Here is a 25,770-nt window from a genome sequence, read left to right as displayed (position 1 = left end):
GGTCTAGGCCCAAAACATCAGCCTTTCTGCTCCTCTGATGCTGCTGGGCCTGCTGTGTTCATCCAGCTCTACACCTTGTTATCTCAGATTCTCCAGCATCTGCAGTTCCTACTATCTCATAAACTATGCACCACCTGCTTTACTAGCCCTTAAGTGCACATTAATTTCTCACTGAAGGGCCTCAACTGGCCAGGGGCAAACAGCCCAAGACTTGGGCCACTTACAAAAAGTTGTGGAATAGTGGGCAGGTGAGTATGGTGCCCGACCTTACTGGTCCATTTGTCAGTTTGTCTGTCAACAAGTGTGTATTAAAATCCAGTCCTCATGTGGCTTTGTGTTATAATTTGATTTATTATTCTTTTGTGATGTGTCTTGGAATGTTTCATAAAAGGGTCTAGAAAGCATAAGTTGTTGCTGTTGTTTAGGGAGCAAAGACAAAGTCACAATTGGAGGAATCAACAGGGAAGCGAACACAGGTATGATGCCTGAAAAGGACCTGGCCTGAGTTGAGACACTGTCAGACTTTTGTTTGACAATATGATTGGCTGGCCAGGAATGCAGTGAAGTAGTCTTGTACCAACAAAATCACAGACATGCGTTCCACCAGCAAATGAGTTGAGGCAAGATGGATTCAGACAATGTTACAGTAGGGAAATAGGTGGTCTTACTGATGATGCGGATGTAAGTGATTAGAAGCGCAGTTTGGCGTCAAACAGATCATTAAGATCGCAACAAATCTGGAAGAAAATAAAATTGTTTTTGACCCACATGAGGGCAATGGGCCAAAGGGCCTTTTTCTTTGTTATAGATCTCTACAATTGGCCACTAGGGAATGGAGCTGGCAATTAGTTGACAATAACATTTTTCAAGTTTAGTTACAGAAATTTCTACATATCCAGTTCTGGATATCTGACAGTTAAGAACCATGGAGATGTTTAGAGAAGTGGTTAGGCAGAGATGGATGTCAGCAGCTCACCCTGTCCTTTTGGATGATATTAGAAGCTATTATTAACGTATGACATGAAGACAGAATGCCAAATCAAATCAGTCTTCCTATATTTGCAACACAATAAAATTAAAATATTCAATGACCCTCAAATTGACCTCAATGATTCCTAACCAGACTTATTGTATAACCAGTACCAGAATTTGTGAATAATTATTACCAGGCACTGGGTTTACAGCTTAATGAAAAGAATTAGCAATTTATTATTAACACAGTAGCTTTCGCTGAGCAAAAGTTAAACAACAGGGTGATCTAATTAATGTCTATGATTTAAACCCAACCTTCTTTGTTTCTAGCCCCAACTCACACAAAGGCAAAAACTGTCAGAAAAACAGACACAGTTAAGGGATAAATCCAAAGAAAAATAAATTAAAGGAAATGTAACTGGCCAGTTCATTTAAGCAGTCTCCACAATCTGTAATATTACAGGTACACAGACTTGTATCTTGTTTGGTTCTGTAGACACCAGTCAATGCAAACAGTTTCCAGTAGGCTCTGATGAATATTCACTTAATACTTATAACTGCAGTTCTGTTCTCCAAACTTTCAGTAAGTTGATACTGGGAGGATAACCAGAGACCAATCAGATCTCCTTCCTGTATCTTTGGTACCCACAATCCTTCTAATAAAAACACACCGTCCAAATAGCTTCAAACTTTGGCTTCTTTTTCTTAGACTTGTTGACTGGTCTCCCTGTCAGGCCCATATTAATATTAAAACATCTGCCATCTGTTTCAGCATAATACTTCTCTGGAGTCAAAACAGCTACAGAGTACTCACAATCCAAGGTCATTTGTCAGCTCACAGGTCCAAACCAAAATAATAAAAAGAAAAATTAGCAATGGTCCGAACATTAAAGGCATTATAACAAGTCACTTAAATATGTTCAAGGTAATCAGGCAGCACCAACATGGTTTTGTCAAAAGGGAATCATGTATAACTAATTTATTGGAGTTCTTTGCAGAAGTAACTTGTGCTGTGGACAAAGGAGAACCAATGGATGTATTATACTTAGATTTCCAGAAGGCATTTGATAAGGTGCCACATCAAAGGTTATTATGAAAAATAAAACTTCATGGTGTTGAGAGTTACATATTAGCATTAATAGAAGACTGATTACCTCCGCCTCGATGGCTATTTCTTTAACTGGGAGTCTAACACACCCTCTACAGAATCCTTCTCCTGCCTCCAACAAACCTTACCCTCCTGTACACCACCCCATGGCCTTCTACACTCCCTCGACCTCTTCATTTCCAACTGCTGTCACAGCATCGATTGCCTCAATCTCTCCACCTCTCTCACTCACTCCAACCTCTCCTCCACGAAACACGTTCCTCCGTTCCCTCCACTCCGACCCTAACCTCACCATCAAACCTGCCGATATAGGGGGCACAGTAGTGGTATGGCTCACTGACCTTTACATCACAGAGGTCCAGCACAAACTCTGACACCTCCTCCTACCACCCCCTCGATCATGATCCCACCCCGACCACCAAACCATCATCTGTCAAACCATTCATAACCTCATCACCTCAGGTGACCTCCCACCACAACACTCAACCTCTTCATTCCCCAACCCTGCATCGCCCATTTCTATCTCCTTCTCAAAATCCAAAAACCTGACTGCCCCGGCCGACCCATTGTCTCTGCCTGCTCCTACCCCACTGAACTCACCTCTGCTTACCTCGACTCTGTTTTATCCTCCGATCCAAGAACTCCCCACCTACATCCAGGACACCACCCACGCCCTCCACCTCCTCCAAGACCTCCAATTCTCTGGCCCCCAACACCTCATCTTCACTATGGGCATCTAATCCCTTACACTTGTATTCCCCACACAGATGGCCTAAAAGCCCTCTGCCTCTTCCTCTCCCGCAGGCCCAACCAGTCCCCCTCCACTGACAACCTCAGCCGCTTAACAGGACTTGTCCTTACCCTTAACAACTTCTCCTTTAACTCCTCCCACTTCCTACAGACTAAAAGGGGTGGCCGTGGGCACCTGCATGGGCCCAAGCTATGTCTGCCTGTGCGTAGGATACGTGGAACAGTCCCTTTTCCACTGTTACACTGGCACGACCCCCCACCTCTTCTTCCGCTACGTCGATGGCTGTATCGGCACTGCCTCATGCTCCCGCGAGGAGCTTGAACAGTTCATCAACTTTACTAACACATTTCACCCCAACCTCCAATTCACCTGGACCATCTCTGATACCTCCCTCTCCTTCCTGGACCTCTCCATCTCCATCTCTGGTGACTGCCTTGAAACTGACATCTATTTCAAGCTCACTGACTCCCACAGCTACCTGGACCACACACCCTCTCACCCACCATCCTGCAAGAATGCGATCCCCTACTCCCAATTCTTCCACTTCCGCCGTGTCTGCTCCCAAGATGGGGCATTCCACTCCCGCACATCTCAGATGTCCTCCTAGTTCAAGCACCATAACTTCCCACCTCCGGTGATCAAAAATACCCTCAACCGCATCTCTTGCATTTCCTGCACTTCTGCCCTCTCATTCCTTCCCCCCAAAAGTAAAGACAGAATCCCCCTTGGCCTCACATATCACCCCACCAACCTCCGCATCCAACGTATCATTATCGGTCACTTCCGCCACCTACAATCCGACCCCACAACCAAAGAGATATTTCCCTCCCCACCCCTGTCAGCCTTTCTTAGGGACCGCTCACTCCACAACTCCCTCGTCCATTCCACACTCCCCACTAACCCCACCACCCCTTGCACCTTTCCCTGCAACTGCAGGAAGTGCCGTACCTACCCCTACGCCTCCCCCCTCACCTCCATTCAAGGCACAAAACAAACCTTCCATATTAGACAGCGGTTCACCTGCACATCCATCAACTTGGTCTACTGAATCGCTGCTCTCGATGTGGCCTCCGCTACATCGGGGAGACCAATCGTAGACTTGGAGACCGTTTCATAGAGCACCTGCGCTCTATATGCTACAAACGACAACGCCGTCCGGTCGCCAACCATTTTAACTCCCCCTTCCACTCCCTGGGTGACATGTCCATCCTGGGCCTCCTCCAATGTCACAATGACGCCACCCGGAAACTGGAGGAGCAACGCCTCATATTCCACCTTGGGAGCCTAAAGCCCGATGGCCTAAACATAGAATTCACCAGTTTCAAAATCTCCCCACCCCCAGCCTCATCCCATGACCAACCCTCCCTCTCATCCCTGCCTCCTTGACCTGACACAACCTGTTCATCTTCTCTCCCACCTATCCACCCCACCCAACCCGCTGATCAATCCCCACCACTCCCGACCTGCATTCACCTATCACCATCCCACCTACTTTCCCTACTCCCACCCCTCCTCTCTCTATTTATTTCCCAGCTCCCTTCCACCTCCCCATTTCTGAAGAAGGGTCCCAACCCAAAACGTCAACTTTCCTGCTCCTCTGATGCTGCCTGGCCTGCCGTGTTCCTCCCACTCCATACTGTGTTGTCTCTGACTTCAGCATCTACAGTTCTTGCTATCTCTCAGACAGTAGGAATATTAGGTTTTTTCCAAGCCAAAAGGGTGTCACAAGTGGTATGCCACAGGGGTTGGTGCTGGATTGTCAACTCATTGTTGAATGGGCAGTCAGATAATTTAGCAACAGTGAAAGAGTTGACAGAAGTGGTGTAAGGTAGGGTATATGTGAAAACCAATGCTATGTTTGTGACTATTGCTGATGGACTGAATTACAATTTGTTCAAAGTTACAGAGTTTATGCCAAATGTGTTAGTGATGGTTTCAGGGATTTCCTCAAACCGTCCTCAGGCATCACAGCTTGTACACACCTATACCTTTTAACTTTCAAATGCAAAATACATCAAATCTGAAATAAAACTATAGGAAATAAGATCATAAAGCAAGGAATGTGAACTTGACTAAACTAATAAGGTGCTAATAAGGAAATGTGAAAATTAATTCTAATAGTAAATGAAAGAAGATGGTCAATGGAAGCACTGATGTGAACTGGCCATTTTGTGGATATAAATTACAGGTTAAAAGTGAGAGAAGAGGATTAAAGCACAGCAATATAGTAGCATTTTTTAAAAATAATATAGGTCTTTAAATAATATTTTCTATGAGAGGTTCCTTTCTCCCAAAGAGGTTTCAGGCTTGAATTTAATAGGCTTTCAGCTAAAGACGTTTATTGCAAGCTAGTGGTTAGTAATTCCCAGCATGCACGCCTGACTACATCTCCATGACAATCTCCGAATAAATTACGCTTGGACTTAACGCTTGCAACTGTATCAGTGTACTGCTGCAAAATTAGGGAAAAAATACACCTAGGAAGGCCACTTTTATTATTTCTTTTTAAAACTTTTCAGAATATGGATTTCTATAATATAAAATAACACGGTCTCCTGGCTCAGAGATAGGGACACTACCAATGTGCAATAAGAACTCCTTCCTTTGACAGGACATCATGTAAACTGTTACTTATGTCTGAAATCTTAGTGAGACTTCATGGATATTTTCTAATCAACCTTTTCTTATTCATTCACTTGTGGGACATGGGCATTGCTAGCTGGGCCAGCATTCACTGCCATCTCTAGTTGCCTTGAGAACATGCTAGTGAGTTGCCTTTTTGAACCACGGCAGTCCATGTGCTGTAGGTAGATCCACAACGCTTTTAAGGAGAGAATTTCAAGATTTTGAGCCCGCAACATTGAAGGAATGACAATATACTTCCAAGGGAGGATGGTGAGTGGATTGCAGGTTGTGGTGTTCCCATGTATCTGCTACTCTGTTCTTCTAGATGGAAGTGGTTGTGGGTTTGGACGGATCTTTGATGAATTTATGCAGTGCACCTTGTAGGTAGTACACACTGCTGTTGAGCGTCGGTGGTGGAGGGATCGGATGTTTGTGATTGTGGTGCCAGTCAAGTGGGCTGCTTTGTCCTTGATGGTGACAAATTTCATGAGTCTGGTTGGAGCTGCACCCATCCAGGCAAATGGGGAGTATTCCATCACACTCCTGACTTACGCTTTGTAGATGGTGGACAGGCTTCCGGGAGACAGGAGGTGAGCTCCTTATTGCAGTGTCCCTAGCTTCTGATCTGCTCTTGTAGCCACTGTATTTATAAGGGGAGTTCAGTTGAGTTTCTGGTCAATGGTAACCCTGGGATAGTGGGGGACTCAGTTATAGCAACACCATTTAATGTCAAGGAGTGGTGGTTGGACTGTCCCTTATTGGAGATGGTCATTGCCTGGTATTTGTGTAGAGCGAATGTTACTTGCCACTTTTCAGCCCAAGTCTGGATATCATCCAGGTCTTGTTACATTTGAACACGGAGACAGCTTCAGTATCTGAGGAGTCGTGAATGATGCTGAATATTTTGCAATCATTGGCGAAAATCCCCATTGACCTTCTGCTGGAGGGAAGGTCATTGATGAAGCAGTTGAAGGTGACTGGGCCTAGAACACTACCCTGAGGAATTCGTGCAAAGATGTTCTGGAGCTGAGATGACTAACCTTGAACAACCACAAGCATCTTCCTATGTGCCAAGTATGATTCCAACCAGTAGATCGTTTTCCCCAATTCCCACTGATTCAATTTTGCTAGTGCTCCTTGAGGCCACACTTGATTAATGTGGCCTTGACTTCAAGGACTGTCACTCTGATCTCATCTCTGGAATTCAGTGCTTTTGTCCATATTTGAATGAGGTCAGCGGCTGAGTGGCCCTGGCAGAACTCAAACTGGGCACTAGTGAGCAGATTGTTGCTAAGCAGGTGCTGCTTGATAGCACTGTTGATAACACCTTCCATTAGTTGGAGAGGTTGGATTTCTTGTGCTTTTTAAACTCAGGATAAACCTGGGCAATTTTCCACATTGTCAGGTTGATGCCAGTTTCATAGCTGTACTGGAACTAAGGGGTGAGAGAACTTCTGGACCACAAATACCAATGCTGGAATGTTATCAGGGCCCGTAGTCTTTGTAGTATTTACTGCCAACAACTGTTTCTTAATATCACATGGATTGAATCAAATTGACTGAAGACTGGCATCTGTGATGTGGAGACCACTTGAGGAGGCCAAGACAGAGCATTCACTTGGCACTTCTGGCTGAAGATTGCTGTGATTGCTTCAGCCTTATCGTTTGCATTGATGTGCAGGGCTCTTCCATCATTGAGGATGGGGATATTTTTGGAGCCTGAGTTGTTTAATTGTCAACCACCATTTACAACTGAATGTGACAGGACTGCAGAGCTTGGAACTGACCCCTTTAGTTGTGGGATTGCTTAGCTCCATCTATCACTTACTGCTTATGCTGATTCACACACAAGTAGTCCTGTTTGGTAGCTTTATCAAGGTAACACCTCATTTTTAAGTATGCCCGGTACTGTTCTGGGATTCTCTCCTGCACTCTCCATTGACCCAGGGTTGATCCCCTGGCTTGATAGTCACGGTAAACTGGGGGAATATGCTGGGCCATAAAGTTGCAGAATATGTTGGTGTATGATTCTGCTGCTGTTCAGAGATGTTACTACAGAGGGGACCTGAACACAGGTCTCTTAGCTCAGAGGTAGGAACATTATCACTACACCACAAGGGTCTTCAGTCTGGTTATATGCTTACTTAGATTATTACACTACATTTATAGTTGCCTGGCGAACAGACTGACCAATAGACTGGCTGCTTGATAACATACCATGTTCAGAGAGTAAGACAGGGACCTTATGTACTAGGGCATCACATTTGTGCTATCATCTATCTTAAAGGTACACTGTCTTTCAGAGATTGGTTCAATGATGCAAAATCCTTCTTTTTTCTTTTGAACAGGAAATCTGCTCTTACATATATATACAAAGATATACATCAGTACATCATCTTTCTACATTAAGACACATTCTGCTGAATGAACTACAGGACCAGATTTAATCCTTATAAAATTATCCCAACACAGTTCTGTAGCTTTACTCATTAGTGAGTTATCTGTCATTGTAGATAGAAGTATTAGTGTATCATGCAACATGGATGACTGTTTGCTGTCAGGTGCAATACCTTCAGTATTCGAGTCATCGTCTTGTATGAAGGACAGCTTTTCTAAATATGTTGTCAGTTTTTCCATAGGATTTGTACCAATGTTGTATAACTTGGATTGGACTCAACATCATAGTACCTTTCTGTGAACCCACATATTTGTTCAAAGTTCTCAAACTCTGGTGCTTTCTCTGTGGTCACATTGGTATGATAGTATGGTCTCTGATCAGGCTCTTACACCATTTCTCCCCTTCTTTCTATCAGTGCATAATGTAGGTAGTTGAATAGTAAGTGTCTGATGGAAGAACTGTGTATCTCTCCTCCAAAGGACAGATGCCTGCTGGTGAGTGTAAACCACTGTGTTGAGAAGCACCACGTAAATTTAACATAGCTATCTCAAAATGTTGGCAAGTATCTTTGCTTTTAATGATCATGGGCTTCACTACATGTACCATGCGTTCTGTGAGACAATTAGATTAAGAATAGTGGGGAAAGGAGGTTAGGGTTGAATAGCCCATTTCCTGTACATATCTTGAATGGGTGCACATTTGTACTCCATACCATAATCAGAAGACTTGTGAGGAAACATCAAATGTACTTAATATGGCAGTTAACGTTTTCAGCGTGTAATCTTTAATTTGTCTCACAAAAAAGAATTTGGTGAAATAGTCACCAAGACGTAGTTGTATCTTGAACATAGAAAATATTAGTTCCAATCTTGTGCCGCGGCTCAGAAGGAATTCAGTGTGGAATAAGTGGCTCTTCCAGTTGTTGAGGTTGACATGTTTCACACAACTTGATTAGTTCACTAATGTCAGGCCAATAGGTAGATTCACGTGCCGATGTCTTGATTTTTCTCTGTGAACATGTGACCCATGTGTATATAGTAAAGCATATCACAATGTAGAGCTTGTGGATTAATCACTTGTTTGCCTTTGTACATTACATTCTGCAAGATAGTCCTCATTATTTCTGCATGACCAGAAAGGTGTTCACTCAGGGATTTGTTGAATGTGTTTGGGCTATGCTCTGATGATTCTGAGTTGATGTAGCTGGGCATCAAAAGTAGCTTCCAGAATCTGCTATGCTTGGCTATGACCAAAATGAATGAGACTGAATGAGATTGACATGGACACTATCTTTGCTTTTAGTTGGATTTGAAAGTCTGCTAAGAGCATCAAGAATAGTCTTCTGTGAGCCTGGTTTGCATTGTACCTGACAACTTGACCTTCAAATTGGATGCTGTAGTCGTGGAGATGCACTTGAGAGAGATTTTTGACCAATCATTTCCAGCTTGAGATTGGTATGAACCGTAGAGTGCTTCCTGAACAGCTACATGTGAAGCCACTGTATTCTGAAAACTAAGGGTTGATTTTCCTTTTCTATGCTGGAGTTGTTTGCCTGAGCTGTTGAAAGCTTTAAAACCAAATGCAATAGACTTATCTTCCTGTAATAGATACACTCTGGGGCATTTCTGGGATGCAACTGCTTCCACTCCAGTAAACTTTGGAGGATACTAACATAGAATAGACTTGATGTTGCAGCCTGGAATTTTTGGTGTTACTATTCACACATTTGTTATCACTTGGGTCTCATGAAACATCGATCCACACACTCTGATAGACTAATACTGTCTCTATAATAGAGCATCACATGTTATGATGTCACCATAAGAAAGTATATCGTAGCTTTCTGATCTGATCTGTCTCCAAAGTGTCCATCTTTAAACTATGAGTTCTAGTTCTAAGCTCACCTGAACCAAATTCATTTAGATATCAAGCCTATTCCTAAATTCATAAATTCCATCCACCCTGTTGTTTCATTGTCTGTCTTGTAACCAAAATGTTTTCCAGCTACATTTCACTGACCTCTCAGTACATAGGTTTCGTCTGTTCTCCAAAATGCCATTCATGTTCTCCCTTTGATTGCTCCTTTTGATTGCTCATTAATATTCACAAGAATTGCAGACTAATACCGTTCACAAATCAGATTCACCTTTTTCATGAAACATAACACAAACCTAGATATTACTGCATTTTCTTTTACTGCTAATTTTGACTTTGAACACAATATGTGCGATATTCATCTTGTTAATTTAAGAAAATTTTTTCAACAAAACTATAAACGTTTCTTAATTTTACTTCTGCAGCACGATGGCTCCGTGGTTAGCACTGCTGCCTCACTGCGGCAGGGACCTGGGTTCGATTCCACCCTCGGGCAACTGTGTGTGGAGCTTGCACATTCTCCCCGTGTCTGTGTGGTTTTCCTCCGGGTGCTCCGGTTTCCTCCCACAGTCCAAAGATGTGCAGATTAGGTGGATTGGCCATGCTAAGTTGCCCATAGTGTTCAGGGATGTGTAGATTAGGTGAGTTATAGTTGGATGGGTCTGGGTGGGATGCTCTGTGGGTCAGTGTGGACTTGATGGGCCGATGGGCCGAAGGGCCTGTTTCCACACCTGTAGGGATTCTATGATCTATTAGATCAATATCATTAGTCGTAAAGATATGAAATTTATCTGGACTATAATGGGACCAAAAGCAAACATCAGGCTAGAAGAGGGACAATTTGATATGTCTCAAGTGAAGAGTATGACGGGCCTGGAAACTGTCACCAAAATTATTCAATCTTTACACAGAACAAGCATTTAGAGAAGTAGATGCATTAGAAGGGGTAGACATTGGAGGCAAGAGCTTAAAATTGTGACACAGTGATGACACAGCTCTATTTGCCAATTTAGAAAGGCTTTACACAACATTATAGATCAAGTCAAATCCAGAAGTTTAGAATATGGATTGAGGATGAATATTAAAAAGACAAAAACAATGTCACTTAGAAGGAATTAATGAGAAGAAGCTACAATGAAGATTGAACTAAAACATGTCATACTGGAACAAGTAGATAAGCTATTTAGGACAAATGATCACAGAAGATAACAGATATGATACAGAAGTTAGAAAATAGAGATTGCCAGAGTAATTTTGTGAAGGTGAAGGAGACATTAACAGTAAGAAAATTCAAATATCTAACAAGGAATAAACTCATAGGATGCTACATTCTATCAATGTTCCTGTATGCCTCAAACCTGGGCAATGAATACAAATCTGTGGATGAAATTAGAGGCCTTTAAGATGTAGGTGTTGAGATTTTAAAAATTCTATACACAGACCATAAAACAAGTGAAGAGCTATTTGAAATTGCAAGAGCAAAAGAACTTAAAACATTAACATCCAGAAACAAATGTGTCAAAATTTCAGCCATTTGACCAGAACTGAAAAGTTAGAAATCCATGCTAGAGGACAAAGTGGAAGGCAGCAGAAAGAAGATTCGACCCAAGCATAGGTGAACGATGGATGTCTCAGAGTGGTTGCATACGAGGTACAATGGATGTATAAGTGCGGAGCAAGACAGTCAAGTATGGCACGTTGTAACAGAAAATCTTCTGGCAGGAGTAGCTAAAGCAGCAACAGCAGCGCTGGCTCAAGGTGGGAGGAGGTAATTAACATGGGAGATCTGAGACAACAAGGTGCAGGGCTGGATGAACACAGCAGGCCAAGCAGCATCATAGGAGCAGAGAGGCTGACGTTTCGGGCCTAGACCCTTCATCAGAAAAGGGGGAGGGGAAGGGGGTTCTGAAATAAATAGGGAGAGAGTGGGAGGCGGATAGAAGATGGATAGAGAAGAGGATAGGTGGAGAGGAAACAAACAGGTCGAAGAGGCGGGGTGTGGCCAGTAAAGGTGAGTGTAGGTGGGGAGTTAGGGAGGGGATAGGTCAGTCCAGGGAGGACGGACAGGTCAAGGGGGCGCGATGAGGTTAGTCGGTAGGAGATGGAGGTGCGGCTTGAGGTGGGAGGAGGGGATAGGTGGGAGGAAGAACAGGTCAGGGAGGCAGGGACGAGCTGGACTGGTTTTGGGATGTGGTAGCGGGAGGGGAGATTTTGAAACTTGTGAAATCCACATTGAAACCATTGGGCTGCAGGGTTCCCAAGCGGAATATGAGTTGCTCTTCCTGCAACCTTCGGGTGGCATCTTTGTGGCACTGCAGGAGGCCCAGGATGGACATGTCGTCTGAGGAATGGGAGGGGGAGTTGAAATGGTTCGCGACTGGGAGGTGCAGTTGTTTAGTGCGAACCGAGCGTAGGTGTTCTGCAAAGCGGTCCCCGAGGCTCCACTTGGTTTCCCCGATGTAGAGGAAGCCACACTGGGTACAGCGGATGCAGTATACCACATTGGCAGATGTGCAGGTGAACATCTGCTTGATGTGGAAAGTCTTCTTGGGGCCTGGGATGGGAGTGAGGGAGGAGGTGTGGGGGCAGGTGTCGCACTTCCTGCAGTTGCAGGGAAAAGTGCCGGGTATAGTGGAGCTGGAGGGGAGTGTGGAGCGGACAAGGGAGTCACGGAGAGAGTGGTCCCTCCGGAAAGCAGATAAGGGTGGGGAGGGAAAGATGTCTTTGGTGGTGGGGTCGGATTGCAGATGGCGGAAGTGTCGGAGGATGATGCGTTGGATCCGGAGGTTGGTGGGGTGGTATGTGAGAACGAGGGGGATTCTTTTTTGGTTCTTATTGCGTGGACGGGGTGTGAGGGATGAGTTGCGGGAGATGTGGGAGACACGGTTGAGGGCGTTCTCGACCACTGAGCGGGGGGGAAGTTACGGTCCTTGAAAAACGAGGACAACTGAGATGTACGGGAGTGGAATGGGACATCTCTTGTGTTGACAATAAACACCAGTTGAGTGAGAAAGGCTGTTGTCTAGTGGATTCCACATAATGTAAATGTGTTGAAAAGATCCACAGGCTTACGTCAGTTCATGTGACCTTTAACTGTGGTCTGTGAAAAACCAAAGTGTGTACACAAACATAAAACTTTATAGGGAATACAGGATAACCCATCTGAAAATGGGACAAATTACTACAACGAACCAACAGCAAACCACAGAACCATGAAAGTGACCTTGGATTGCACAAAATATAGTAAAACTTATATTACTGATGATCAATACAACTGAAAAGAATGTGATTCATTAATGTATGGAAATTGACTACATAATCAAGTCAAGGTCAGCTTCCTAGAATAGTGCAGATTTGACTACTTACATGTTTCTCCACATCTTCCCCAAGATTCTTGCTGTGTTTCATAAAATCTGCAACAGGACCTGCCAACACAACATCGAAAGCTTCCACATATGGTGCCAGATCTTGAACTATGAAAGGAAAAAACAAAAGTCATGTGAAACCTTAATTGCTTCCCTTGAATAAATAATAAATTGCTTAAAATATTCAAATTGAGTTTGGGGGCTTTGGTATAGAGGAACCACCAACGAGTTTCACTTCTTACTTTTACCTTCACTATCGACAAATTGATTCCCCATTTTCCTTAGTCTTTCTTTAGTCCCAGCACACTCCTCATTCCCTTCTCTAAATCAAGCCATCACTATTGGTTATAGGATAATTAAAACATAGACGCAACATAGCAACAGCTGAAATGTCAATGATACTTAAAAAGCAAGATCATGTCATGCAGTAAAAAATATCTGTCCACATGAAAACAGCACATTTTTCCTGAAAATAAGCTTCACAGAAACAGATAAAATAGGATCAGGAGTAAGCCACTCAATCCTTTGAGCATGCTCTACCTTTCAATACGATCAAGGCTGATCACCCAACTCCCACACCCTATGACCTCTTTAACCTTAAGAACTATACCTAGTTCCTTCTTGCAAACAATCACTCAACCACATTCCATGGCAGACAACTTCACAGGCTCTCATTCTCTGGGTGAAGAAATTTCTCTTCATCGGAGTCCTAAATGGTCTACTCCATATCCTTAAACTGTGACCCCTGGTTCTGAACTCCCTGATCATCAGGGACATCCTTCCTGCATATATCCTGTCAATTACTGTTAGAAATGTATAGGTTGCTATGAGGTTCCTCCCTAATTCCAGTAATCTCCAGTGAATATAGTTTTAATTGATCCAGTCTCTCTTCTTATATCAGTCCTGCTACCCCAGCAGTCAGGTTCATTGAACTCACTGCATGCCCTCAGTAACTACAGCATCCTTCCTCAGGTATGGAAATCACAACTGCACACACACAATACTCCAATATACCAAGGCCCAAACAGCAAGGCATCCCTGTCCCCATGCTCAAATCCTAAGTGAAGGCCAACATACCATTTGACTTCTTCACCACCTGTTGCACCATGCTTACTTACAGCGACTGATGTACAAGGACACCCAAGTTTTATTGCAAATCCCTTTTCCTAACTCTAACCATTCATTTAATCATCTGCTACTGAAGTGGATACCTTCACATTCATCTACATCATACTTCATCTGATATGCAATACCCACTCACTCAACTTGTCCAAGTCAATCAATCTGAAGCAACTGTGTATTCACCTCAGTTCTCCCTCCCACCCAATTTTGCGTCATCTGCAAACTTGGAAATATTACATTAAGTTTCCTCATCTAAATAATTAACATATATTGTAAATAACTGGTGTCATCACACTTATTTCTGTAGCATCCACTAGTCACTGCCCGCCTCTTGGAAAAAGACCTGTTTATTCCTATTCCTGGTTTCCTGTCTGTCAACCAGCTGTTTATCCAATCCTGTGCAACCGAACTTTACATGCTATTCTCTTATGTGGGATCTTATCCAGAGCCTTTTGAAAGTCCAAGTAAACCGCATCTACTGGCCCCCCCTTCATCAACCCTACAGCTACTAATTACACCCTCAAAAAAATCCTCAAAAGTAGATTTGTCAAGTATGATTTCCCTTTTGTAAATCCATGTTGAGTCTCTCCAATTACTGTAGTTTTCCAACTGCTCTGCCAGTAAGTCTTTTGTGATGGATTCCAGAATTACACTCCTCCCCTTCCACCAAATATGCAAGGCTCAATGGTCTGTAATTCTGTGTGTTCTCTCTACCTCCTTTCTTTAATAATGGGGTTACATTAGCTACCCTCCAATCCTTACTTGAAAGATGACCACCAACACATCCACTATTTTTAGGGCCATTTCCTTGAGTGCTCTGGGATATAGTTACCAGGGCCTAGGTATTTATTGATCATTAATCCCATCAATTTCCTCAATGCTATTTCCCTTCTAGTACCAAATTCCTTCAACTCCTCCCTGTACTAGACCCTGAATTCCCTAACATTTTTTGGCACATGTGTCCTCTTTTCTGAGACAGAGCCAAACTATGTATTTAAAATTCATCTCTTTGTTCCTCATTATAACTTGCCCTGTTTCTGATTGTAAGGGACCTACATTTACGTTCACTAATTTTGCTCTTCACTCACCTATAGCAATTTTTATTATCAATTTGTATGTTTCCCCACAAGCTTTCTCTCATACTCAATTTTACCCCACTTTTAACCAATCCTTTGCTGAAATCTAAACTGCTTCCTGTCCTTCCATCTGCTTTTTGGCCAATTTGTATGCCCATTCCTTGCATCTAACACTATCTCTAATTTCCCTTGTTAGCCTTGGTCAAACCATTTTTCTCATCCTAGTTTTGTGCCAAATGGGAATGAACAATTGCAAAAACAGAAATTGCTGGAAAAACTCAGCAGGTCTGGCAGCAACTGTGGAGAGAAAGCAAAGTCAAAATTTTGGATCTAGTGAATCTTCTTCAGAACTGGGCTTTGGAATGGTTACTGGACTCCAAATGTTAACTCTGCTTTCTTTCCACAGATGCTGCCAGACCTACATAGTTTTTCCAGTAATCTGTTCTTGTTTCCGATTTTCAGACTCTGCAGTTCTTTCGTTCATTCCTAAACAAAAAAAAAGTATTGTTGCAGTTCCTCCATGTGCTCATTAAATGCCATTGCCTATCCATCATCATCTCTTTCAGTAACACTCCCCAATTTATCATAGCCAGCTTGTGCTTCATACCATTATAGTTTCCTTTTTTTACGTTCAAGATCATCATCTCAGAATCTATGAAGATTCATAGTACCATGAAGATTCCTAGTACCATGAAGATTCATAGTACCATGAAGATTCATAGTACCATGAAGATTCACAGTAATATGAAGATTCATAGTAGATTCTTAATGAAGACTATTTAAGATTCTTAATGAAGAATCCAAAATATTATGGCCACTCTTCCTCTACAAGTCTAGCATGGCTAGATCACCAATTATTCCTTTATTTGGTTTCAGAATACCCAGTGTAGGATGGCCTGGTCTCTAGTTGGTTCCTCAATGTACTGATTCAGAAAATCATCCCTTACACACTCTAGGAATTCCTCTTTTATGGTATTGTTATTGATTTGATTTGATTTGCCCAATCAATATGCAGATTAAAGTTGCCCTTAATTACAGCTCTCTTTATTGCTTGCATCCCTCATTTCCAGTTTAATGCCTTCCCTAATGTTACCAATACAGTTTAGGAGCCGACATAGAACTCCTGCTGTCATCTTCCGTTCCTTTTTGTTTCTAGCTCTAATCATACCAATTCCATTTAACCAGAGCTAATATCCTTACTCATTATTATGTTAATTTCCTCTTTAACCAGCAATGCTACCTGACCTTCTCCTTTTTATCCATCCTTCTTAAAAACTGAATACCCCGGATATTGAGTTTTCATCCCTGGTCACTCTGCAGCCATGTCTCCATATTCCCAACAATATCACACTGGTTTATATCTATTTGTGCAACAAATTCATCCAATTTTATTGTGAATGCTCTGTGCATTAAGACACAACGCTTTAAGGCTTTTTAACATTCTTAGTCCCAATAACATTATTTTGTACTTTGGCCCTGAATGTTTCTTGCCCTTGAATTCTATGCCTATCACTTTTCCTATTTCTCATTCTGTCCTTTGTTTTTGCGCTTGTTTTCCTCTCTTCCATCTCCCTGTATAGGTTCCTATCCTCCTGCTGTTTTAATTTAAACCCTTCCCAACTGCACTAACATATTTCCTCAAGAACACCAGTTCCAGTCATAGAGTAATACATCATGGCAACAGACCCTTTGGTCCAACCAGTCTACGCTAAACATGTTCCCAAACTACACTAGTCCCACCTACCTGTGCTTGGCCCATATCCCTCCAAACCTTTGCTATTGCAGCCCTATCCTGAATTTAAAGCATAAACATTGAGAGGAGTATTTTGATGGGAAAATTATCAAGAAGTTGTTTATTTATGCAATGGAGAGAAAGCAGAAAAAAAATCAGAAATGTGCTCAAAATAAGAGATATTAAACTAAATAAGGAGATACTACTAAAAGAAAGAAAACATGAAAAAGAGACTCATGTGTATGCACGCTATACATAAGTGAGAGAATGAGAGATTGCATGAGAGGCTGAAAGACAGCACACACATGCAAGTGCATGAGATAATTCACAAGAGAAAGAGAAAGTGCTGCAAGCCAGAAGGAGCAACAGCATGTGTGAGTGAAAGGGCGAACATGAGCCAGAGTGGCTGGTAAATAAGAGCAAGAGCGAGCACCAAACAAGAGAAACTGTAAAAGTGCACGCTGAACAATAACAAGAAAGAGCACATGCCAAACCAGAGAAAATGCACACTGAACAAGAGCAAGACAGCCTATCAAAGGCAAGAGGCAGCTTGTGAAATGTCAGTGAGGGAGCACTGCTTAACAAGAGCAAGCAACAGTACTCACTGAACAGCAGCAAAAGAAATGTATGCACCAAACAACAGTAAGAGAGAGTGTACAGTGAACAACATGAAGAGGCAGCTTGAGCTGAACAACACCAGGAGAGAGCAACGTTAAATGACAGGAGAGTGGGAGCCAAATGTGTGTGTGTGCCAAATGAGAGAAAGTGTGTCCAGAGAGGGTTAACGTGCCACTATAAGTTATAGGTGCAGAATTAGGCCATTGGGCCCATCAAGTCTGCTCCTCCATGCAATGATGGCTGGTACATTTCTCAACCCCATTCTTCTGCCTTCTCCCTGTAGCCCTTTGTCTTAACTATACTCAATAACTTAGCCTCCACAGAGAGAAAAAGTTCCATAGATTAACCACCCTCTGCCTGAAGAAATTCCTCCTCAACTCAGCTCTAAAGGTTTGTCCCTTCACTCTGGTCCTAGTTTCTCCTACTAGTGGAAATGTCTTCTCCATGTCCAATCTCTCCAGGCCTCTCAGTATTCTACAAGTTTCAATCAGATCACCCCCTCATCCTTCTAAACTCTACTTGCTGTCTCTGTCTGAGTTAACCTCAGTGAAAGTGAGTAGAGGGCACAAAGTACTCTTTAACTTAATCAATTCACTCTTTTATTCTAAAGAGTCTCAAAAGTATCAAACATCAAAATATCAAGTATCTAAGTATTAAAAATACTCAAATATCAAAACATTCTCAAATACAAATTGTAAACAATTAAAAGAAACCACACTAGTCACCCTTCTGCTAACTTAATACTGCACTTAAATCAAAACATTACCAGGAATCATTAGCTAGCCAGGCTGCACAATTCCTTTCTTCTCTTCCATCTCACCTCCTGCCAAGGGATTGCTCATGCGCAGTTTCTGTCTGGAGTTACGCTAGAGGGCTTAGGTGATGCTAGGTTTTATCCCTCATCTCCTATTGGCTTCTGTCCAATCAGAGATGTCCATGTTGTGTTGTGAAGCGCCGATCCTTCCGATCATGTACCAGAACTGCTTCCCTTGTCCTTGATTGGTCTGAGTAGCCGCCATTGCGTAGCTGACTGTTAGCACATCCTCTCGTTCAGCTTGAGCAATTTGCAGTCTCTCCATTTGAGCTTTAATCCTTTCCAGTCCTGGCCAACACTCCATTGAGTACTTAAGTCATAGAGTCATACAGCATGGAAACAGACCCCCCAGCCCAACTAGCCCATGCTGGCCATGTTCCCAAATCAAACTAGTCCCACTTGCCTGTGTTTGACCCATATCTCTGTAAACCTTTCCTATTCATGTATTTATCCAAATGTCTTTTAAATGATGTAACTGTACCTGCATCCACCATTTCCTCTAGCAGTTCACTGCACACACAAACCACTGTGTGAAAAAGTGGCCCCTCATGTCATTTTTAAATGTTCTCCTCTCACCTTAAATAGTTAGTTTTGAACTCCCCCACCCTATGGAAAAGACCCTTGCTATTCATCTTATCAATGCCCCTCATGATTTTATAAATCTCTACTAAGGTCACCCCTCAACCTCCTACACTCCGGTGGAAAAAGTCTGAGCCTATCTTTATAACACAAACATTCCATTCCCAGCAACATTCTGGTAAATCTTTTCTAAACCCTCTCCAGCTTAATAATATCCTTCCTGTAACAGGGAGACCAGAACTGGACACAGTACACCTAAAGAGGCCTCACCAATGTCCTGTACAACCTCAACATGAGATCGCAATTCCTATACTCAAAGATCTGAAAAATGAAGGCAAGTCTGTCCACATGTGATGCAAACCTGTTGGTCTCTCTGTTCTACAACACTAACCAGGGCCCGACCATTAATTGTTTTAGTCATGGCCTTGTTTGTTTAAGCAAAATGCAATACCTCACATTTATCCAAATTAAACTCCATCTGCCACTCCTCAGCCCATTGACCCAATTGATCAAGATCTCTTTGTAATCTTAGATAATCTTCTTCACGGTCCACTATACCACCAGTTTTGGTGTCAATCGCAAAGTTACTGCGTCTCCTAAATTCTCATCCAATTCGTTCATATAAATGACAAACAAATGTGGACCCAGTACCGATCCCTGTGGAACATCGTTGGTCACAGGCGTCTGTCCAAAAAACAACCCTCCACCACCATGCTTGTCTCCTACCGTCAAGCCAATTTCGTATCCAATTGGCAAGCTCTCCCTGAATCCAATGTGATCTAACTTTACTAATTAGTCTACCATGTGAAATCTTGTCAAAAGCTTTACTGAAGTCCATGTAAACAATATCTACTACTTTGCCCTTATGGAGTTTTTTGAGGAGGCAACCAAAAAGATCAATCAAGTTTGTGAGACCTGATTTCCCTCACACAAAACGTGCTTACTATCCTTACTCAGCCCTTGCCTCTCCAAACGCATGTAAATCCTATCTTTCAGAATCACCTCCAACAACTTACCCATCACTGATGTCAGACTCACAGGTCTACAGTTTGCAGGCTTCTCCTTACAGCCTTTCTTAAATAAAGGCACAACATTAGCCACTCTCCAATCCTCTGCATCTCACCCGTGGTTATAGATGAAAGAAATATCCCTGCTAGGAGCCCTGCAATTTCTTCCCTAACTTCCCACAACATCCTGGAATTCGGACCCAAAGTTCTCAGCCGCTTCTTGTATGACAATCTTTTCATCCCCAGGATCATTCTTATAAACCTCCTCTGGACCCTCCAAAGCCAGCATATCCTTCCTTAGATATGGGGCCCAAAACTGCTCACAATATTCCAAATGGGGTCTGACGAGAGCCTTATACAGCCTCAGCAGCATATCTCTGCTCTTGTATTCCAGCCCTCTTGAAATGAATGCTAAGATTGTACTTGCCTTCCTAACCACCAACTGAACCTGCATGTTAAGGTGAAGATAATCCTGAACTAGGACTCCCAAATGCCTTGTGCTTCAGATTTCCGAAGCCTTTCCCCACCTTTAGAAAATAGTTTATATTTCTATTTTCCTACCAAAGTGCATAACTTCACATTTTCCCACATTGTATTCCATCTGCCACCTTTTTGCCTGTCCAAGTCCATCTGCAGCTTCCCCACTTGCTCAATACTACCTGTCCATCCACCTATTTTTGTATCATCTACAAACTTAGCCCCCTCTTCCTTCGTCCAAATCATTAATTTAAAACATGAATAGCATGGTCCCAACATTGACCCCTGTGGAATTCCATTCATCACCAGCTGCCGTCCCAAAAAAGACCCCTTTATCCCCACTCTGCAAGTCAACCAATCCTCTATCCATGCCTGTACGTTGCCCCTAACACCATGGGCTCTTACCTTATTTGGCAGCCTTCTTGTCAAAAGCCTTCCCGCAAAGGCAAATAGATCACATCCAGTGGCTCACCTTTGTCTAACTTGCCATTTACGTCCTCAAAGAATTCTAATAAATTTGTCTGGCATAATCTCCCCTTGACAAAGCCTTGCTAATTCAGCGTTACTTTACCATGCACTTTTAAGCATTCTGCAATCTCATCCTTAAAAATGGACTCTAAAATCTTACCAATGACTGAGGTCAGGCTAACAGGCCTATATTTTCCTGTCTTCTGCCTTCTTCCTTCCTTAAACAGGAAAGCTCCAGTCCTCTGGAACCCTCCCTGTCTCCAGTGATTCTTAAAAGATCACCACTAATGCCTCTACAATCTCAATTATCTCCTTCAGAACTCTGGGGTGTAGGTTATCCAGTCTGGGTGCTTTATCCATCTTCAGATGATTCAGCTTCCCCAGCACCTTCTCCTTAGTGGTGTCCATTACACTCACCTCTGCCTCATGACTCTCTTGAAGTTCTGGTATGCTGCTGGTGTCTCCATGGGACAGAGTGAGAGTGCGCATGTGAGACAGGGCAAGAGAATTCTTGCACGTAACAGCATGAGCAAGAGCATACGCAAGTGAAAGTGAGAGACAGTGCATAAGCAACAGCATGCTAAGTGCACAAGACAGAGTGTGCAAGCAAGAGAGAAAGAGAGCCACTAAGAGAAAAATAACTTGCATTTATATTTCATATCCATAGGACATTCCAAAAAGTGTAGTCACCACACTTAAGTAAAAGCAGCAAAAGTTCAACAGAGTTTTGTTTGTTATTTCAACTACCTGTCCTCTTCTATTTCCTTTCTCTCACCAGTCATCTTTGTTATTTTTTTATTAACCAAATCTGCTAGTAATACATTGACCCATTATTCTGTTCCAGGGTCATGGCTCATCATTATTCATTCAAAAAGCATGATTGCTACAATCTGAGCTAAAATGTCCCATGACTTCATTTTATTCAATAAATGATGCATCTTTTTCCTCCAGTAGTTCAATTGATAATTAAGCAAAGTATATAGGGCGGCACAGTGGCTCAGTGGTTAGCACTGCTGCCTCACAGCACCAGCAACCCAGGTTTGATTCCGCCCTCGGGCGGTTGTCTGTGTGGAGTTTGCACATTCTCCCCGTGTTTGCGTGGGTTTTCTCCACGTGATCTGGTTTCCTCCCAGTCCAAAGATGTGCAGGCTTGGTGGATTGGCCATACTAAATTGCCCAGTGTTCAGGGATGTGTAGATTAGGTGGGTAACAGGGGGATGGGTCTGGGTGAGGTGCAGTGAGGGTTGGTGTGGACTTGTTGGGCCGAAGGGCCTGTTTCCACTCTGTAGGGATTCTATGAGTTTCATTTCAGTAGGAGTTTCATTGGACGTTCAAACTGATTACCAAGTAGTTAGGGTGTAGTGGTAATGTCACTGGACTAGTGATCCAGAACCCAAACCTAATATTCAGGATACCAAGGTTTGGAACTCACCCTGGTAAGTCGTAAAAAGTAAATTCAAGGTAGAGCATTTTCTTACATTGATTTTTATTGAAAATGTTGCCATGTTTGAAATGGGAACACAATTCATGGAAACTAAAATATGAGTCCTGAATTCTGAATCACACATGACTATAATTAGCACGGTCAGTGGATATCTAATACTATATGCAACAAGATGAGAGGCTATCCTAAGCATAGAAGAGTAATCAAAGGCTTTCCACTTGCTGGTTGCCCCAGAACACAGGTCATCAGAATGCACAAGTTTATTTTCAGAGAAGCCTTTCTCAATCTGACACAACTCTTAACAAAAGCTAACCTACATCAATCCTTCCCGTGGGTTTCCCCTGGTGCATTAATTCTGATGCAGTCATGTCTTGCAGCTTTGAAAGAAAAAGGTAGATGGACTGCTAAATCCTTGATGGTTTAAGGTACATTATATAGTGCACTCTGTACAACTTCTTGTAGCCCAAAAGAGTGTAAGTCGCACAAGGGAAAATATTGGGTCTTGAAGCGAACAAATACTTGGAGAGTTAGAACAATGCTTCAGATTTTTTAACTAATCATGTTGCCTTGCAACATATAACTCACAACAGATCAGATTGTAATAACATACGACAAAACAATGGTCAGGTTTCCATTATGAGAACACTAAGGGCATAGAATATGTATAAAGTAGCTTCATCAGGACAATATCAGGAATCAGAATTATGGCTATGAGGAAACACATCCAACACTGTATTAGGACAACTTCAACAGAAGTAGAAAAGACCAATAGGAGACTTCACAGCAATGTTTAAAATTATATAGTTTTTAAAAAAATGAACATGGAAGTGCTAAACTCCTCCCATTGGTAAATCAGCAAGGTGTAATCAACTTAAAACAGACACTAATAGTCAAGACTAAGATAAGTTATCATAGAATCCCTACAGTGTGGAAACAGGCCCTTTGGCCAGTCCACACCAAGTCTCAAAGCATCCCACCCAGACCCACCCAATCTACATATCCCTGAACATTACGGACAATTTAGCCTGGCCAATCCACCTAGCATGCACATCTTTGGACTGTGGGAGGAAACTGGAGCACCTGGAAGAAACTTGTGCAGACACGGGGAGAACATGCAAACTCCACACAGACAGTCGCCCAAAGGTGGAATTGAACCCATGTCCCTGGCGCTGTGAGGCAGCAGTGCTAACCACTGAGCCACCGTGCCACCCCTCAGAAAAGTTAGTTTTATCTCGAGTTGTTAGAGTGTGAAACCTTTGTCACAGGGGAGCTAATTGGATTAACTGCTGAATACCAATGGCATCGTGCTTAACAAATTAGCCTCTGTAGGCAGGGGCCTGAAATTTTGCTCCTGTGTCACAAGTGCAGAGTCAGGACAAAATCTGATCCCCAAAGCCAACTGAGAAAATGCCCTAGAACTTCAGGATTTTCATTCCTGGGATGGGTGCTTTCAAAAGGAGTCACAGGAGGCGGCCCCAGGAATGGTGTAGAGGCTGCTGGTTACAGAAGCAAGCTGAGGGAACGGCTTGCCAAATTATACTGACACATTACTAAGTTATGAAAAAGAAAGCAAAATGCAATCCCCCAGCCCTTACCCTCCCCTTCCCCAGAAACTCCTCAGATCAGATGCGTGTCAACACCTGGCACCTCATGCCTCTCTCGAACCCCTCACTCATCCCTCAATAGCACTCATACACTCAATACCAACCCATGACCATCTATCTACCTATGGTTCCCAGATGGTTACTGAATTCAAATTTCACCACCTGCTATCATGGGATTCAAACCATGTTCCCATAATGTTTAAATAAAAGAAAGAACTGCAATGCTATGGAACTGAAACAAACAAAAACAGAAATTGCTGGAGAAACTCAGCAGATCTGGCAGCATCTGTGGACAGAAACAGAGGTAACGTTTCGAGTCCAGGGACCCAAAACTGGACTCGAAATATTAACTCTTTGTTCTCTGCACATATGCTGCCAGAGTTGATGATTTCTCCAGCAATTTCTGGTTTTCTTTCCCAAACCACTTGTCTGGGTTTCCGGATTAGTAGTAAAGCACTGTGGGCCATCAACAGCAGCAGAATTGTACTCCAACACAATCTGTAACCTTGTGACCTGGCATATCCCTCATTTAACCACTACCATCAAGCCAAGGAATCAACCCTGGCTCAATGGAGGGTGCAGGAGGGCATGCCAGGAGCAGCACCAGGCATACCTTAAGATAAGGTGTCAACCTGGTGAAGCCACCAAACAGGACTACTTGCATGCCAAACAGCATAAGCAGCAAGTGATAGACAGAGCTAAGTGATCCCACAACCAACAATCAGACCTAAGCTCTGCAGTCCTGCCACATCCAGTCGTGAAAGGTGGTGGACGATTAAACAATTCACTGGAGGAGGAGGCACCACAAATATCCCCATCCTCAATGATGGATGAGCCCAGCACATCAGTGCAAAAGACAAGGCTGAAGCATTCACAGTAATCTTCAGCCAGAAGTGCCAAGTGAATGATTCATCTCAGCTTCCTTCAGTGGTCCCCAGCATTACAGATACTAGACTTCAGCCAATTTGATTCACTCCACGTGATATCAAGAAATGGTTGGATACTGCAAAAGCTATGGCCCTGACAACATTCTGGCAATAGTTCTGAAGACTTGTGCTCCAGAACTTGCCACGCCCTTAGCCAAGTTATTTCAATACAGTTACAGTACTGGTATCTACCTGACAATGTGGAACATTGCCCAAGTAAGTCCTGTACATAAAAAGCAGGACAAGTCCAAACCGGCCAATTACCGCCCCATCATACTATTCTTGATCATCAGTAAAGCGATGGAAGTTGTCATCAACAGTATTATCAAGCAGCACCTGCTCAGCAATAACTTGCTTAGTGATGCCCATTTTGGGTTCCACCAGAGCCACTCAGCTCTGGACCTCATTACAGCCTTGGTCCAAACGTGGACAAAACAGCTGAATTCCAGAGGTGAGGCGAGAGTGATAGCCCTTGACATCAAGGCTGCATTCAGCCAAGTGTGGGATCAAGAAGCCCTAGCAAAACTGGAATCAATGGGTACCAGGGGGCAAACTCTCCAGTGCTTGCAGTCATACATGACATGTAGGAAGATGGTCGTGGTTGTTGGAGGTCAGTCATCTCAGATCTAGGTCATCTTTGGCGGAGTTCCTTGTTCCAAAAATCATCAGCTGCTTCATCAATGACCTTCCCTCCATCATAAGGTCAGAAGTGGGGATGTTCACTGATGATTGCACAACGTTCAGCACCATTCGTGACTCCTTAGATACTGAAGCAGTCCATGTTCAAATGCAACAAAATCTGGATAATA

The 25,770-nt window shown here is 43.0% G+C and overlaps 1 protein-coding gene across 2 annotated transcripts in view; it reads right to left on the bottom strand.

The window, feature by feature from the left end:
- Window positions 1-25,770, bottom strand: part of cap2 (cyclase associated actin cytoskeleton regulatory protein 2) — a 207,300-nt gene that overhangs the window by 145,847 nt on the left and 35,683 nt on the right. For both annotated transcript variants that reach the window (XM_048611444.1, XM_048611449.1), the window contains exon 3: window positions 13,096-13,202. In XM_048611444.1, the coding sequence (XP_048467401.1) occupies window positions 13,096-13,202 (107 nt within the window). The remainder of the gene's footprint in view (window positions 1-13,095; window positions 13,203-25,770) is intronic.

Source organism: Rhincodon typus, chromosome 2 (assembly GCF_021869965.1).
Source record: "Rhincodon typus isolate 14 chromosome 2, sRhiTyp1.1, whole genome shotgun sequence".
Taxonomy (NCBI): Eukaryota; Metazoa; Chordata; class Chondrichthyes; order Orectolobiformes; family Rhincodontidae; genus Rhincodon; species Rhincodon typus.
Note: the sequence above shows the minus strand (reverse complement) of the source record. Positions and strands in the feature narration are given on the sequence as shown.